The sequence below is a fragment of the Rattus norvegicus genome, chromosome 1, assembly GCF_021556685.1.
Source record: "Rattus norvegicus strain SHRSP/BbbUtx chromosome 1, alternate assembly SHRSP_T2T, whole genome shotgun sequence".
NCBI classification, from domain to species: Eukaryota; Metazoa; Chordata; class Mammalia; order Rodentia; family Muridae; genus Rattus; species Rattus norvegicus.
In genome coordinates this window covers 198,100,551-198,118,513 of record NC_141534.1, presented here as the reverse complement: position 1 = coordinate 198,118,513, position 17,963 = coordinate 198,100,551, and the positions used below count along the sequence as shown (strand labels likewise).

Sequence of the window (17,963 nt, the reverse complement as noted above, 5' to 3'; positions counted from 1 at the left end):
ATGCTGTGAGTACCGGTGAGGACATTGTATGGGGTAAATCTTTTAATCTTTCTAATTAGAGTAATTTATAAGTAGAAGTCATCTACAGTAACACAGACATCTGTGTTATATAGTTGGTAATAAGTTAATTGCTATATACTTTTAACTGATGGGAGCTGCCAGGGGACAGAGGAGCTGTGACTAAGGCACACTGCCACACTGCCACACCAATAACTTTTCCAAGAAGCATTTTACAAAGTATTTTGCCTTTGTGGACCTCAGCTTCTCCATCTATAAAACAAGAGTCTTAGACTAGTAGGTTATAGAAATGCTGTGGCTGGAGTGAAAAAGCACTTCCTAATCTTCAAGTGAAATACTAATCTGAGAATATTGCTACACAATATCCACCCATCTATCTGTCCATCTGTCTACCCATCCATCTCCTCATTTATCCATTCATCCATTTATTGGCCCATGTATCCATATATATATATATATATATATATATATATATATATATCCATCCATCTGCTCATCTATCTATCTATCTGTCTGTCTGTCTATCTACCTATCTATCTCTCTACCCACCATCCACACCCATCATCCATCCATCCACCCGTCCGCCCATCCACTCACAGCCTTGCTGTAGATATGCTAACTTTCTTAGCTTCATCTGGCTCTATTGTCTGTTTCACAATGGGCTAAGGACATGGTAAAATGAGGTATGATTATCTCCCCACACCCTGCCAGTTCCCTAAGATGACTTGGGTACTTAGTTTCCCCATACATGATGGCTGGCTAGAGTTTGAACTGGCTGGGAAGCTGTACTGTATGTGACCCACTGACCAGAGGAAACAGAACCAGTGCTAAGTAAAAACACCAATTTCTAGGGCTTTAAGACTTTCTGCTATGAAAACAGCAAGAAGCTGGTCAATCTTAGGAACTACGAAGGTCTTTATAAAGGCATTGCTAAACTGCCAGCCACCTCAGCTCCCTCAGTTCTTGCTCATCAAGCAAGGCCACATTACATTCTTAGTTCAAGTTTAGCTTTCCTTGCTTATTCTGTGATAGAAAAAAACTGGCCAATGAAAATAAAAACTCTCAAGGTTTGAAAGAGTTGTTGGGGAAGATGGTATGTGTATGTTCATTAGACCTGCAGTATTGTTGCCTTTCGGCTTACATATTAACAAATCTCTACCTTTACACTCTCTCTCTCTCTCTCTCTCTCTCTCTCTCTCTCTCTCTCTCTCTTACTACCTAGCTCAGGTTGGTCTAAAATTTGCAGTCCTTTTGGTCTCTACTTCCTGGATCACAGGTGAGTACCACCATTTATATCAAAGTGAACTTTTATATCATTTCTAGATCACAGTGTCATTTAACTCACCTATCATCCAGCTTAGCACAGGGAGGAGGTCAGATTGAAGAAAAATATTTAAAAATTTACTAACTTAACTAAGTTTTTCAGCAACTCTTTCATGGTACCCAAAAGACTGAAGAGTAGAAATTGGGGTTGGCGGGAGGCAGAGGCAGGCGGATCTCTGTGAGTTCGATGCCAGCTTGGTCTACAAAGTGATTTCCAGGACAGTCAGGGCTGTAACACAGAAAAACCTGTCTCAACTCCCTGCCCCCTTCAAAAAAAGAAGAGGAGTGACCCAGTTTTGTGATACAGGCTAGTACTTAGAAGAAGCGACATCCCTGCATACAAGAGCTACCCACTGCTGGAAACATCTCGTGTCTCTCACGTCTCTCACACGTTGTCCTTCAAATGTATCAATTAACCATTCCATTAAAGAAGCCACCTGTTTTGGGTTGTGAGTCTTGGCCTTTGAGAGCCCATGGGGTTGCAGGATATTTGATCACATTGCGACCCCCAGATTGCATTATTTACCGAAAAATCCTGTTTCTTGTTGTGGAGTGGGTTAGCCTTAGCATACACCTTTAATCCCTCTGTCTAGAACATGTCTAGACATGGCCTTAGCACACACCTTTAATCTCAAACAGTGAAGGGGTCAAGTTAATTTGTAGAAGAAAGCAGCCATGTTTGAAGGTGATGTTTAGTTGAGTTGGCAGACAAAGTGATGAATCAGAGAAAGGTTTGATAGAATAGACTATGCCCAAATCTCATGAAAAGGGAGAGGAAAGGGGAAAAGGATGAGGCAGTTTTACCAGGATGGTTGTACAGAGAATGAGAAGGAGCCAGAAGATTAGAACATACTGCCAAGGTTAGTATGAAGTCAAACAGATTCAAGAGAGGCCAAGAGAGCAGCAAGATGGAGTCAGTCAGCTTGGAAAGGCGTTTGAGCTAGAACAGCTGAGTTGAGCAGCCAGTTAGAGTTCAGAAGAGTTAGAAAGGGTGAGCTTATTCAGCAGTAAGTCTCAAAGGCTGAAAACATTCTAGGCCTGGATAAGATTGTGTGGAAGATAGAAGCTTCCAGGACCAAGCCTAGGTTAGCATAAGCCTCTGAGAGGTTAGGTGCCTCAGATGAATAAAAGATACTTTTACACTATAGCATCTCAAAGAAAAACCCTTGAAGGTTCAAATCAAGGGATGTGGCAAAAATGTCCACTCAAATATAAACATGTCACCCATTCTAAATTAAACCCCACCAGTCCTCAGAAGGCTGAGGCAAGCAGATCTCTGAAAGTTTGAGGCCAGCCTGATCTACAGAGCTAGTTCCAGGATAGCTAAGGCTATTAAAAAAAAAAAACAACTTCTGTCTCCAACAAAAACAAGCAAAACAACCCCACCAAACCAGTCACTCATGAAAAAGTGTTTTGCTCAGAGAATTGGATTTCTTTTATCTTGTCACCACAAGATAAAAATTAGAAATTTTTTTTCTTGTAGAAACTGTGGTAAGTATACTGTTGCCCTATGCCTTTTTTATAGGACTTTCAGGGTTGTTGAAATAAATTTTATGTGGCAAGAAATGCAGCAAAAAACAGGGGACATAACAAAAGCAGCTCACGGTAACTGAAATCTGGAGTGTGTGTGTCTCTATGTGTTTGTGCGTCTATGGTTACCAATGAGGACATATATGTGTGTCCATGTTTGTGTGGAGACCAGAGGTAACCGTGAGTATTGCCTTCAGGTGCCATCTATATTGTTTTGACTTGGTGGGTTGGTTCTGCTTTGTTGGGGAGAGTTTGTGTATTTGTTTGTTTTAGTTGTTCTGAGGTAGAGTCTTTCACTGGCCTGGAACTCACCAAGCAGTTGGCTGGCCGGTGAGTCCCAGAGATCCTCTTGTCTCAGCCCTGGAATTAAAAGCACCACCCACCCAGCTTTCGAAAATGTCTATTCTCCGGGGTTGGGGATTTAGCTCAGTGGTAGAGCGCTTGCCTAGGAAGAGCAAGGCCCTGGGTTCGGTCCCCAGCTCCGAAAAAAAGAACCAAAAAAAAAAAAAAAAAAAAAAAAAGGTCTATTCTGAGATAGATCTTAAGTCTTCATGCCTTGTGTGGTACATACATTGCCACCTGTGCTCCCTTCTCCAGTCCCGAAATTCTTGTTTGTTTGTTTGTTTGTTTGTTTGTTTGTTTGAATAGTTCTGGGGATCTCTGCCACTGAGTGTTCAGAGAGTTTGATGACTTCCCCGGATGTGGTACCATTTGTGTACATGTCTCCTGAGCTCAAAATGTGACAGAAAGATACTTTTCAGACTAAGCCCCAAGTTCTGGTCTATTTCCTCATTTGTCTCCTTGTAAGTCACTGACCCATGTGGAGGGAGAATGGGAAGGCTGTGAGTCCTCGTTACAGGGAACCAGGCTGCTTTAATATCAAGGTCATGAAGACATCCCAGGCTCCTGCCACAGCTGCGGGGCTGATCTTGGGAAGATTAACGGCTGTCAAGAGTTGGCATCTGAGACCATAAACAGACCCACAGACCCAGGGGACTGCAAACAAATGCATTGTCCCTACCCCCACTCCTAGAAGGATCACTTCACTATTTCCAGAACAAATACCAGTGTTTTGCTGCATCTCTACTTTTAAAACCAAGTTTCTTCCTTAGAAACTGGATAGGCTGTTTCAATGTTTTCAGAGTGTCTGAGCTGTAGAAGGTCATAGAAAAGACTTCCAATTAGAAGAGAGTTCTCAGTAACAGGAATGACTGCTAAAGGAGAGAGCAGGAGAGAGATGGCAGTCCCTGCAGATAAGGAAAAACTGTCCTATTGTGACATGGAAGGGACATGGAGTGTAGGGGTAGATGAAGGTGACAGTCTCCCTTCCTTGGGGACATGGAGGTAGGTGTCTAGGGAGACTAAGACAGATTCCTAGGCCAGAATGATTACCAGAGAGGAGAGGGCTGAACAAAGAGAGAGTTCTAGAAATAGGAGAGGTCCGACTGGTATGTTCGCATACAGATATCGTCTGAGACCAGATACATGCCAGTTGAACGACCAAGGAACAAACCTCAGAGTCACACAGAGCTGGGACTAGTTCTGGTTCCCACCCGCCAGAGTGGAAAATGTTCATAGCTCACAAAGCATCTGTCAGGGGACCAAGAAGGGTTTCATCTCCATGGTGGGAAATTAACCCGCTCATAAATATGGCAGTGGCCTCACCTTCCAAGGCAAGATTCGAAAACACTGAACTGTTCCAAATAACTGTCCCAGAGCAAAGTTCAAGAATATTTATAGAAATATAAAAATATCTACTACCCAAAAGCTTAAAACTCACAATGATGTCTGGCATGCAAAGAAGCAGGGACAGATGAGGCATGAGGAAAAGAAAACACAAGTCATCAAAACCGGCCCAGAGGTCACAAAAGGTATCATGGCGCTAGGGGTGTGACCCAGAAGAAGAGTGCTTGCTTAGCACACACGGAACCTGGGATTAGTTCTCAGCATCACAGAAAGAACCATGTTTTCTATGTCCACTGAGCCTGTCAAACACAGAAATGGAAGGTATAAAAAGACCCAAACCCTATCTCCAGGGGTGAAAAGTGGAGGTGTGACGCAAAGACAAACTGGTTGAGAACAGCAGATTCGACACTGCAGAGAAATAGGCTAGTAAACTTTTTTTTTTTTTTTTTGGTTCTTTTTTTTCGGAGCTGGGGACCAAACCCAGGGCCTTGCGCTTCCTAGGCAAGCGCTCTACCATTGAGCTAAATCCCCAACCCCTAGGCTAGTAAACTTGAAGGCGCTGCAACAGAACAGCAGATTCGACACTACAGAGAAATAGCCTGGTGAACGTGAAAGTGCTACAATAGAAATGTCCAAATGGAGGATAGAGACTAAAGGAGAAGCATGGAATAATAATAATAATAATAATAATAATAATAATAATAATAATAATAATAATGTTATTAATTATAGTAATAATAACTTATTATTATTATTATTATTAAAGTTTTTGTTTGTATTCGAGACAGGGTTTCTGTGTAGCCCTGGCTGTCCTAGACTCGCTTTGTTGATCATGCTAACCTCGAACTCATAGGAATCCACCTGCCTCTCCCTTGTGAGTGCTGGGTTTAAAGGCATGTGCCTCCATGTCAAGCCTCTAGAACTATTAACAAGGTGTGGGGCAGCTGCCAGTGGGTGAATCCAAGTATTGCTGGAGTCCTCAGAGAAAGACAGTAAATAAAAGAAAAATTGAGGAGATGAAGGCTGAAAAGTTTCCAACTTCAATTTAAACTGTAAACCTATGTCATAACCAAGAATGTCAACGATATGTACAAGAAACAGCAAAAAAACTGTATCAAGGTATATTACCATCGAATTGCTTAAAGCTGCTGAAAAATAAAACAATAAAAGCAGGGGGAGAGGGGCTGAAGAGATGGCTCAGAGGGTAAGAGCACTGGCTGCTCTTCCAGAGGTCCTGAGTTCAATTCCCAGCAACCACGTGTGGCTCACAACCATCTGTAATGGAATCTGGTGCCCTGTTCTGATGGGTCTGAAGACAGTGACAGTGTACTCATATACATTAAGTAAATAAATCTTTTTTTAAAGCAGTTGAAGAAAAAGAACAAGTTAAGGACAATAACAAACTTATCAAAAATAATGCAAGTTGGAATACAGTGGGGTTAACATTTGATGGGGAAAAGTATTGCCCACTGAGAACTCTTTGCTCAGACAAAAATCTCTTTCTGAAATACAGTAGAATAAAGATTTTTTTTTTTAGACAAGTGAAGGCTAAAAGAATTAACCAGCCCCATGTGGTGATATTAATCCCAACACTTAGGAGGTTGGATCTCTGTGAGTTTCAGGATGGCCAGAGTTACATAGTGAGATCCTGTCTCAATAAATAAATAAATAAATAAATAAATAAATAAATAAATAAATAAGCAAGCAAACAAATAAAATAAAAATTGCAAGCATGCATGAATTAATGAATAAAGCACAAATAGATTTACTGTTGTTGTTTTCAGTTTTCGGTGTTTTTGTTTGTTTTTGTTGTTTTTGTTGTTGTTTGAGATTTGGTGTTACTATGTAACCCTGGCTGGCCTGGAGCTCAGAGATCCACCTGTCTCTGCCTCACAATTGTTGGGGTTATAGATATGCCACCTTCCCACACCAGATTTATCTTTCAAGAAATGTTAAAGGAAGCCCTTTACTAGAAGGGAAAGAACGCCAAATGGTGAACAGATCCTACACCAAAGAACACCAGACACCAGACTGGGCATGGTGCACATGCCTTCCCTCTATGTAACCAGTTGTTTGACGCAGACAAATCTATTGTTATGTATTTGTAATTTACACAGTAATAAATGTGCAATAACAATATAAGAAAGACTGAAGGCAGTGGCAGTTTATTCCTTTTGTTCCCTAAGATTTATTGTTGTGTGTGAATATTCCTGCATGTATGTCTGTGCACTGTGTGCATGCAGTGCCCATGGAGGCCAGAAGAGGGCATCAGATTCCCCTGGAACTGGAGCTACAGACAGTTGTGAGTATGGGTGTAGGGAACTGATCTTGGGTCCTCTGTACGAGCAGTCAAGTCCTCCTGAGCATGGAGCGGACTCTGCATCTCCTGAAGGCTCGCTCTTGCAAAACTCTACCAATGGACATGAAATGCTTCTTGAATCACTTCAAAGCAGATCGTGATACGTTAGCAATGCATATGATAGTTCCAAAACCGAAAACAAGTGGGGATACAAAAAGCGGGGAGTGTGGGGAAATGCTGCACTGTAGCCTGGTATTTTTACCATGCCTGCTTTCTCAGTAATTCAATGAACAAGTAGGCAGGAAACTATTCTGCATACTCAAGTCCTGACAACACCATCAACATGCCTCACCTGATCAACACTTATCAAATACTATTTGTTCTCTGTGTGTGTGTGTGTGTGTGTGTGTGCGCACGTGCGAGTGCGCGCCGAAGGACAACTTGAATGAGTCTGTTCCCTCCACTATGTGAGTGCATTGCTCTTGCCCAAAGGTGGCCCAGGCTAGCCCTGAATTCCTGATTTTCTTGTCTCTTTAGCATATGTTATGGTCATGAGCTACCACAATGGCTTAAATAATATTTACTAAAAAATAAAATAACTTTCTCTTTAAGTACAAAGAGAACAATTACTTTTTAAAAAGATCATATTTGCACTAAAGCTGTCTCAATAAAATCAAGACATTATAGATCAATAACAGAAAGAAGTCTAAAAACTCATAACCACTTGGAGGCTGAAAAGCTTATTTCTCAATGGTTCATAGGTGAGATGAAGCAGAGGGAAACGGGAAGTGCTTTAATTGAATAGGAATAAAAATATAAAACTTCATGGAATATGCCAAAAATGGAGCTTAGAGCAACATGCCCACCAGGACAGCTGGGCTTTACAGAGGTCTCGGAGGAGCTCAGCTCCCACCTTACAGCACACACAGACTGGGTGCACTAGCAAGCGCTCTGAACACCATAGTTTAGAAATGGCTGAGGTGGAGCAGGAGAGATGGCTTAGCAGCTAACAGTGCACAGACCAGCCTGGGAACCTGAGTTCCCAGAACCTGCAGTGTAGGAGAGAACTCACTCCCTGAAGTTATCCTCTGATTTATGCACACACGCGTGCACGCGCACACACACGCACACACACGCACGCACACATACACACACACGCGCGCACACACTTTCGAAAAAGAAGAAATTGAGATGGTAAATTTCATGCAGTAATCGACAAGCAGCAGAGTATAGAAATCAACCACACACACCATTTAATCCCATTTCTTGAAAGAATTAGGGAAACCAATCAGTGGTGATAGAAGTCAGAATAACTCTCGCTCTCGGACAAGAAATCAGCTGGGATGAAAGAGAACATTCTGGGGTGACAGACATGTTCTCACTCTAGGTTTGAATGTAACTACACAAGTATGGGTGGGCGTAAGTGTTCACCAACTTCTCAGGTTTAGACATCTCTCTCCCCCCACCCCTAAAGAGACAGGGTCTCCCCATATAATTCTAGCTTGCTAGCCTGCATCTCTCTATGTAGACCCAAGCTGGTCTTGAACTCACAGAGATCCACCTGCCTCGAGGTGCTAGAATGAAAGGCCTGCACTACCCACCTGGCTACCGATTTAAAACTAATACAAAAAGAAACTATAAGGATTCCTGTAGGAGAATCACTAATTGCCAGGGTCCGGGATGGGGGACAGAGAAGGGAGAGATGACTGGGTGAGCCCTGGGGGATGGATATTCACGGCAGGAAACCTTTCTGTATGATGACGTCACAATGAAGGGGACATGGCAGGACAGGTCTCACAGACCCATAGCATGAATATCAGGGTAAACCTTAGTGTAGGTGCTGGACTGTAGGGAGTAATAACCCAGCAGCATAATGGCTCAGTGACGGGACCAAACATACCAGTTAACTCAAGGCCTTCACAGTAACAGAAACCACACGGAGGAGGAAGAAAGAGGTGCCTGGGGACTTTCTATCCTGTCTTTCTCCTCTTCCTTCTCTTCTTCCTCTTCCTCCTCCTCTTCTTCCTCTTTGTCCTCTTCCTTCTTTTCTTCCTCCTCCTCTTTTTTTTTTTTCTTTATTTTTTTTGGAGCTGGGGACCGAACCCAGGGCCTTGCGCTTGCTAGGCAAGTGCTCTACCACTGAGCTAAATCCCCAACCCCATCTCCTCCTTCTCTTCTTCAGTGTTTTTAAAAGCCAGATGAAGAGACTCATGCCTTTGATTTTATTCTAATTATGTGTGTGTGTGTGTGTGTGTGTGTGTGTGTGTGTGTGTGTGTGTGTGTGTGTGTGTGTTGGGGTGGGGGTGTCACATGAGTGCAGTGCCTACAGAGGCCAGAAGAGGGCATCAGATTCCCTGGAGCTGGAGTTACAGGAGTGAACTGAACTCAAGTCCACTGCTCTTGGGAGCCATCTCTCCAGGCCCCCTATACTATCTCCTAAACTTTTCTGTACATTTAAAGCCATTCAAAGAATAGCCCATGATTTTAAAAGTATACATATATGTATATATGTGAAATATCTAGACACACACACACACACACACACACACACACACACGAGCGCGTGCGCGCGCGTGTAAAAATGCTCCTCTCTTACACTCCAGAAAAGAACTGGAAAGCAAACCCAGAAAAGCATGAGAGGCTAACATTTTGATTGTAGTTTTCTACAGACAGGGAGAGTAGGAGAGGTTCCTCTGCCCTCCATTTTTCTCTATGTTTGCAGTTGTTGCAATAAATAAGTATTGTCTCATGACAAAAAATAATAACAACAACAATCCCTTTCTCTTACAATGGTCTATTCCTCCGGAATGGGTAGAGCCTTTAGCCTTGTCACTTCCAGCCCGTACTTAGGGGCAGGCTCCCTTCCACCCAACCCCCCCACCCCCCCACCCCCCCACTCCCCACCCCCCCACCCCCCCACCCCCCCACTCCCCACCCCCCCACCCCCCCACCCCCCCACCCCCCCCACTCCCCCACCCGTCAGGGCTCCTTCTGGCCAGAGAAAATAAACAATGAGTCAGAAGGACAGAGGATGACTCTTTTCCTTAGGCAGAAGCGGGGAGAAGAGAGCTGGCAGGCTGGAAAAGGATGGCAGGACAGTGCTGTGTGCTGTCTGCGACCTAAAGAACCAGTCCCACCGCTGCTTGGGGCTCCCATCAAATCTTGTTAAGCTTTCTCTAAGACCTGACTTTGTTTACAGGGAAACTAGATACTAAAGATCAACTGGATTTCTGTTCGAGTGTGTCTGTGGTTAAGGGTCTGTGGGGCGGCATCAATCAGGAGTGCCCCCTCCTGTCTCTGTGAGCCTGCAGCTTGTCTAACTTCTCTGAGCCTTGTTTTCCCCCCAGGGGTCCCCTCAGGTCAGGTATATGTATGTATCCAGAACTGCTTTGCTCCAGGATGTGCGTAGCCCTGGACCCTGGGTGTAGCACACAGCCACCATGTTAGCAGAGAGAAATAAGACATAGGTGAAGCCCATCGATTCTATTTAAAAAAAAAAAACAAAAACAAAAACAAAAAAAAAAAACACCTGGCTGCCTTCACTACACTGATTTTACTCAAACATGAAGGATTTTTGCTCTAAGCAGGAGACCATCTTATGAAAAGCAGCTGAGAAAGGAATGGTTTAACCAGAGTCTGAGACTCTTTGCTGCTCTGAGGCACCTAGGCGCTGATGCTGCTTCAGGACTGACAGGAGCATCGGTGTTGGTACATTTACCCAAGACAGGTAAATCTCATCAACAGAGGTGGGGGGGACTATTGCTCCCTACCTACCGGCCCCCCACCCATCAGTCTGTTTACACTGCCCCACACTGCTCCAGTCCTCAGTGCTACACTGTGGTTTAAAGTCACTGAAATAATGCAAGGATGAGTTGGCCTTTCCGAGAATAGCTGTGTAAATCACAGAAACCACAGTAAGGACCTCACAGGATTTGGGACCATAATCACCCCATTAAATTGTCACTCTTCCCTACTGCCAGGGGCTTGCTTAAATAAAGGCCAGATCAGGAGCCTCCCCAGCCAGTCTTTACTTCAACAGTCTTTCCTTCACCACGTCTAAGTTGACTAATTTCTCCACAGTTGCTGGCGAGGGGGTAGCACCAAGTTATGAGATCATAGGGTAGTCTCTCACATACATTGCACAGAATTACAGACTGGCCTAGAACTTAACAATATAGACCAGGTTGGCTTCAACCCCACAGAGGTCCAGAGTCTCTGACACTGGCATTAAAGGCATGTGCCACCACACCCAATAATATTCTTTTTTTTTTTTTACTGAGATTTCAAATGAGAATGTTAACAGTCATGCTTGAGGCCTAAGCACAGGTGACCTTTGAGAGTCACTGTCCTACCCTTGCCGGCTGTAAACAGTAATTTGCTGAGACTATGAACCTTGTTAACAGTCAAAACAAATGCCTTACCTTCCACGTGACCTTCTTATAAAAAAGTCTTTTTGACCTATTTTTTTTAACCACACTATAATCCTCTCCAATGTGTCTGAGAAACTACCCTATAATCTCACCCCCATAAAGGAAAAAACAAAACAACGAGGACAAAAATGCTGTTGCAAACACTATGGATACAGACAGGAAGACGATGCCCAGGTAAAGGCACTTGCCACCAAGCCCCGTGACATCAGTGAGTTTGATTGCCTAGAACCACGTGGTCAGAGAGAACCAGCTCCCATAAATTGTTCCCTGACCTTCCCAAGGGTACCTGGCGGACATGTACCCCCAATAAACGAAGGCAATTATAAATGAAACCCTGTGAACAGTGACTTCAGAAAGCACTACCCTACATAACTAATGTTAAGATGGCCACTGTACCTGCCCCTTCTGCGAATCCTATCCTGAGCATACGCTGTCTCTCTCATGAGCATCTTCCTTCTCTATCTAACACCTGTGCTTAAATCATTTATCTAGTCTTTAAAATTATTTTTTAAATTAATATGAACATGTATGTATATATGCACGTGAATGCATGTGTCTGCAGAATCCGGGGTGTTGGATCCCTTAGGGCTAGAGTTACGGGCAGTTGTGAGCTACCCAATATAGACACTGGGACCTGAACTGTGGTCCTCTGCAAGAGCAGTCAGCAATCTTAACTGCTGAGCCATCTCTCCAGCCCCCTGAATCTATTTTAAAATCTTTTTTCTTATTACACTCTAACTTTGCCTCATACTGAATCCTGAATTATTTTTCTGTGGCATGGTCAAAAATCCTGGTTCCACCTGAATGGAGGTTTCTCCAGAGTCACCCCTGGGGCTACTGCCCTGCTTCCTTCACAGCCGCCTCTTAGCTCAGCTATTCTATGAAAGTTGTACGACAAGACCATTCTTGATGGTTGGTATGTAAGAGAGAAAGGCTCCAGGATGTTATGGGCCCGGATCTAGTCCAGATGCAGACATCTGGTCCAGCTGTGCCGGGTAGAATGGGGAGCAGGCAGGGGTGTTACCTGGATTAAGCTAGCTTCACTCTGGAGGGCAGGATCGACCTCCCTCAGGAACCCAAGTCCAGCCAGGGATGAACACTTACTGAGTTTGGATTATGCAAAGTCAAGTTATAACAGTGACACCATGTGGCAATCAGGAAGCAAGGCAGTTGGACAAGCTCCTCTGTAGGTGAGGAACCTACCCTAGAGGACATGTAAGCCCCTAGTTCTCCTATAATTCAAAGAGGGAGATGGTTCTTAAGGCAAAACAGGGACTGTCTCCCACTCTAGGTAACGTGCCGAGTCTGTCCTTGTGTGTGGTGTGGAGACAATCCTTGGTCAGATTTGTATCTTTCTCCCTGTCCGTTTTTTCTCCACATTTGTTGAGACCTGGTTCTAGGGCTCCCTAAATCAAAGCGTGTTCAAATCCGCACTACACAAATCCACAACGTATTCTCCCAAATACCTTAAGTCATCTCAATTCCTTTCTAAATCTGTGCGGCTGTGGTTTTTAGAAACAATGTCTGGCTGTAGAGTCCTAGGCGGCACATGGAACAATCAGATGTAACTCATACCGGTCTCTAACTCATGGTAATCCTCCTGCCTCTGCTCCAAGTGTTGGAGCACAACTCCATTGTGCCTGGCTCGACTACTTAGATCTAACAGGATAGATGCCACACCGCATTGTTTAGGGATACTTTTTAAAGTCCATGTACGTTCATTACAAATGCATTTTCCCTGGTCCACGGTGGGTTGAATCCACGGATGCAGAGCCTCAGAGGATAAGGATAAAGAGGACAACTGTTTTCCTCCCACACCTCAGCTGCCGCGGGCCTTTCTGCACTTCCTGTCTCTGGAGCTTTTGTAAATAGAAAACAGTCTGAAGTTCATGGCTATTCCTAGCCCCTGTAAAAGCCTGAATCCGTTCAGAGTAGATGCTGATTGTCCCATTGGGCCACTGGAGAAGGCAAATGAAAAGTCCTGGAGCAGGGGTGGGTAGGGTGGGTGGAGGTTTGTGTGGGGGGAATATGGTAAGGGACCCCTCCCCTGGCTTTCTGACCGTGTTCTTGGGCTCAGAGGTTGATGAGGATTGAGGAACGGCCCCAAAGGTATGGCCATGTGTTGAAGGTTACAGGGAAGTGGCATGGTCATGGGGTCCATGGATAGCATGGCTGGCCTAGCAATGGGTCTCTTGGCTGTGGTACAGGAGAGGGGATGACAGTCTCAGCACACCAGGCTTTACAGAAGGGGTGCCAAGTCTGGAATGGTGGCGCACATCTTTAATCCCAGTACTCAGGAGGCAGGGGCAGGTGGATCTCTGTGAGTTTTAGGCCAGCCTGGTCTAGGACAACCAAGTCTATGTAGAGAGAGGTTTTATCTTAAAAATAATAATAATTATATATAACAGGACAGCAGTTGTGGGAATTCCCACCAGACTGGCAGAGTTAAAGATTCAGAATCAGAGCTGAATTGGTTCAAAGAAAGCAGAATTTTATTTTGTATCCAGAACTCATTTGGTGTGGTGTCTGGCACCCGTCTGCAAGTGAGTGTTAAGTGCTATTGTTATCCTGCTGAGTGATGCCAGGCTGGTGTGACTCACACAGGAGCCTTACCCCATCTTGCCTCCTACAAACATCCTGACTGCATGGTGGATATGAAAGTGACCAGAGAGCAGGGTAGCTTTGGAGTGAGTTTGGCCCTGCATGGGGACAAGCACTCATTTACTGAAGACCACCCTGTTTTCAGCTGTGAGGAGGACTTGTCCTTATTCCTAGATGCTGTCTCTTTCACACTCAATTCACATGCCCAGAAGAGACAGTTCTTCAAGAGAAAACAATAGACTAAAGCTGAGGAACAATCTGCTAAAGACCTTTGAGCTGCTGTTACTCATCAATCAACCACAAGCTGGGGACAAGTCCCCTAGTCTCCTAAGAGGCATAGAAGTCTGGTTAGATCCAGATACTAAAAGCTTTGTCCTGTGACTTAGACAAACATAAGTCAGCTGACAGGGATATGAAGAGATAAGGAAGCTCCTATGTTGAGACCACAAAGGTCATAGATACAATTCAAAGTATCACTCCTGTGCCTGGCCTAGAACTGCATGCCCCAATCTTAGCTTTCCAAAAGCAGAGGCAGCTGAAACTTTTAGTTCCAGGCCAGCCTGGCCTACAGACAGAATTCCAGACCAACCAAGGCTTCATAGTGAGACCCTGTCTCCAAATCAATCACCGCTATGGCCCAGCTGTGCCTCATCGGACTGTTTCCCTAAAGAAACTTAATGTCCGGGGTTGGGGATTTGGCTCAGTGGTAGAGCGCTTGCCTAGGAAGCACAAGGTCCTGGGTTCGATACCCAGCCCCGAAAAAAAAAAAAAAGAGAGAGAGAGAGAAAAGAAACTTAATGTCCATGCCAAGAAGACACAAGCATCTCCTCTGGACAGCACCACGGAAGCCACCCAGAGAACACTCGCCCGTCCCTGCCATTAGGGGCCACTCTTCCTTATCCAAAGCAAAACAGTGTCACTTTCAGATGGACTCTTGAAAATGCTGTGATCCAGCTGCACAGCCTGTGACAGGGACTGATTGCTCAACTTTGCAGTTTTGGTCCAGGGAGGTTCTATTTGTTCCCTCAAGGCCTGTATTATAGACCCCTGGGAGCTGCCAAGAGAGTTAAGCTAACCAGATCTAAGGCCTTTTCAGGACTTGAACCCACAAGTGGTCTCTAATTGGCTCTACTATGCTTGGTCCGCGTCCCTGCTGGGCCAAGTATTCACATCTACTAACTCTTAGCTTGTGAATACCTCTTCAGTCATGCTCACAAACACTGGGTAGGGCAGGATTTAGTAGGGAGCCATGAGCAAACCAGGCTTAGTGAGGAGTCATACTGAGGGCTACACCTGGACTGGCCACATGCCATGGCCACAGTGTGACTGTGTTGGCTTCTGGAATTCATCTCCCCACCTCCTGGGTCTGCCGTTCTGTGGTCTAGTCCCTCCACCACGGAATACAGATACAGACTACACGTAACCACATGCTAAGCCCCTTGGGAGCCTCACTCTTTCTGATTATGAAGCTGAACTCCTTAGAACACTGCTGGGATGGAAGTGTACGGTTACTAATTTCATCTTTGGGCAGAACGACTAAGAATTTTCCAACCCTGCAGGTTTAAGCCAATCCAAAGAGTTCCAGGAATCATAGAAAACTCACTCTTCGCACTTCCGAATGGATATGTCTGAATTTCCCAACACGAATGCATCAAAGCAAGCAGTGTGTGGACCATGCTGCAGGCTGCATTCACCCTGCTCCAGAGGAGCTCCCTACCTTGCAGCGCCGGATCCAGGTGAGTCTCCTTGCTTCTGTGGAGTTTGACTGTTCCCGGGTGGCTGCAGTGATCTTAGACTCTGAACTGAAGAAGTCCTCTGAACCACAAAAAGGAAAAAAAAAAGATATTGAAAAGAAAGTAAAAAAATCTATAAAACCACAGCAACATTTATTAATTAGGTCACTGACCAAAGATATGGCCGGTGGTCTACAGCAGCTCTCCTGTGAGGTAGGGAAATGAGCAAGGCTCAGAGGAGATGTGGAAAGCCAAGCAGAGGTGCACAGTTCTGTTCAAACACACAGTTCCAGTAAAGCAGGATGGCTGTTCCAGTATGAAACCAAAAGCGGGGGCTAGAGGGATGGCTCAGTGGTTAGGGGCACAGGCTGCTCTTCCTGTAGATACAGGTTCCAGCATCCACATGGTAGCTCATAACCATCTATAACTTCAATATCCTCTTCTGGCTTTCATGGGCACCAGGTATGCACATGAAGCACATTCATATGTATAGACATGGAAGGAAGGAAGGAAGGAAGGGAGGGAGGGAGGGAGGGAGGGAGGGAGACTCTAAGCCTTGATGATACCTGTCAATCAAATTCTGCAGGGTTCCTGGAGAAAGAGCGTAGACTTTATTTATTGACTTATTTTTAAGAGCGTAGACTTTATTTATTGACTTATTTTTAATCTACTTATCTTTAAAAACAAACAAAACAAAAAACAAGCAAGCAAACAAAAAAACAGTGCTAAGGGGTTGAGTTCAGGACCGTGTATATGCTAGGCACATACACGTGTCTAGTAGTGCATCTACATTCCCAGCCACTACTGGTTTTTAAAACCAAACTGCAAAAGCATCATGGTTAGAACTTAAGTCAAGGGGCAGAACAGTGCGATTTCGTCCCCTCAGAACTCTCAGCTTCAGGGATGCTTGCTGAGGCAGAGCTCGGAAATCAGGAGGTGGGAGGGGCTCCTGGAAACCCAAGCCCTGTATCCAAAGGCAGTCACTGTGTTTTGTTTTTCCTGCCTTTGCACCCCCATCTCTCCACTAAACAACACTCCCTTCGGGAATGGTCTGCTGGGAATGGTCTGCCTTTGATTAAGTGTCCTATCCATGCCCTCAGTCCCTGAGGATCTCTTAAGAAAATGTCGAGCACAAATGCCCCTAGCCCCACCCACTCCAGTGGGAACAGACACAGGATTGGCCAAGTCCTTCCAGGGACTCCTTAAAGAAACAAAGATGGTGGTGGGTGGGTTTGTGAACCCTTTTAATTTGGTCATGGTGGAGAAGGCACCGTGTAAACAAGGGAAAGAAGATCATGTAGCACAAAGCTAGGAGAGTAACCTGAGTGTCCGGGCCTCATTTTTAGGACCCCTGGATCCATTTTTCTTTTTTAAAGATTTATTTATTTTATGAATATGAGTACACTGTTGCTGTCTTCAGACACACCAGAAGAGGGCATCAGATCTCATTACAGATGGTTGTGAGCCACCATGTGGTTGCCGGGAATTGAACTCAGGACCTCTGGAAGAGCAGTCAGTGCTCTTAACCACTGAGCCATCTCTCCGACGCCCCATTTCCCACCCACAATCTATCTAAACTGGCCCACCTGCCTACAGGTGATAGGAAAGGGCACTGAACTGTTTACCTTTCTAGTACAAGTTGGACATTTGTTACTTGCAGCCAAAAGATGTCTGTGCATCTATTGCTCGGTCAACTTGGAAGGAAGCAAAGCCGTCTGCGGTCAAAAGAGTTGGAGGTGCTGTATTTCACGGCTCTCCTTAAGAAATCCACAGTGCATGTTAACATCTTAAAGGTTCTAAGGGTCCCACATGAACCAACTTATTGAATTTTATTTTTTATTTACTTATTTATTTTGAGACAGACTCTCATTATGTAACCCAGGAGGGCCTGGAATTTGTGGTCTTTCTGTCTCTATTTCCGCAGCTTTACGATTACAGATGTGCACGGCCATGGCCAAGCTAGTCTATTGACCTTTAACTCAGAGCACCCAAGTCTCTTGAGCACCTGTGTTTGTGGTCCACCTGGTAATGTCCCGTAAAGCTGGTGGTGCAGGCACAAGCTTTGGAAGGCTGTCCTCTTGCTTGTTCAATCTAGAGAAGGACCAAATCCTCAGAATAAGAATCCCTTGAGCACCTCTGGCTTTGTGACTGATAGGGTGGCATTCCTCAGGGTCAAAACCATGGTTTGAGAGCTGGCTTTGCCTCTTTGGGGTGTCCCCACCATCACGAGGGAGTGGTGGGAGCGGCTCTAGAGTCTGCAGTCCCTGATGCTGACTCCTGACCATCTTTCCCACCTCGATGGCACTGTCCCCTCACATGACCCAGAGAGAGACCTCCTCTGTC

General features: G+C 44.9%; 1 protein-coding gene across 36 annotated transcripts in view; it reads right to left on the bottom strand.

Moving 5' to 3' along the window:
• Tacc2 (transforming, acidic coiled-coil containing protein 2) overlaps positions 1-17,963 on the bottom strand; it is a 215,980-nt gene that overhangs the window by 153,366 nt on the left and 44,651 nt on the right. For all 36 annotated transcript variants that reach the window (XM_087560258.1, XM_087560400.1, XM_087560322.1 and 33 more), the window contains 1 exon segment: positions 15,605-15,702. In XM_087560258.1, coding sequence (XP_087416384.1) covers positions 15,605-15,702 — 98 coding nt within the window.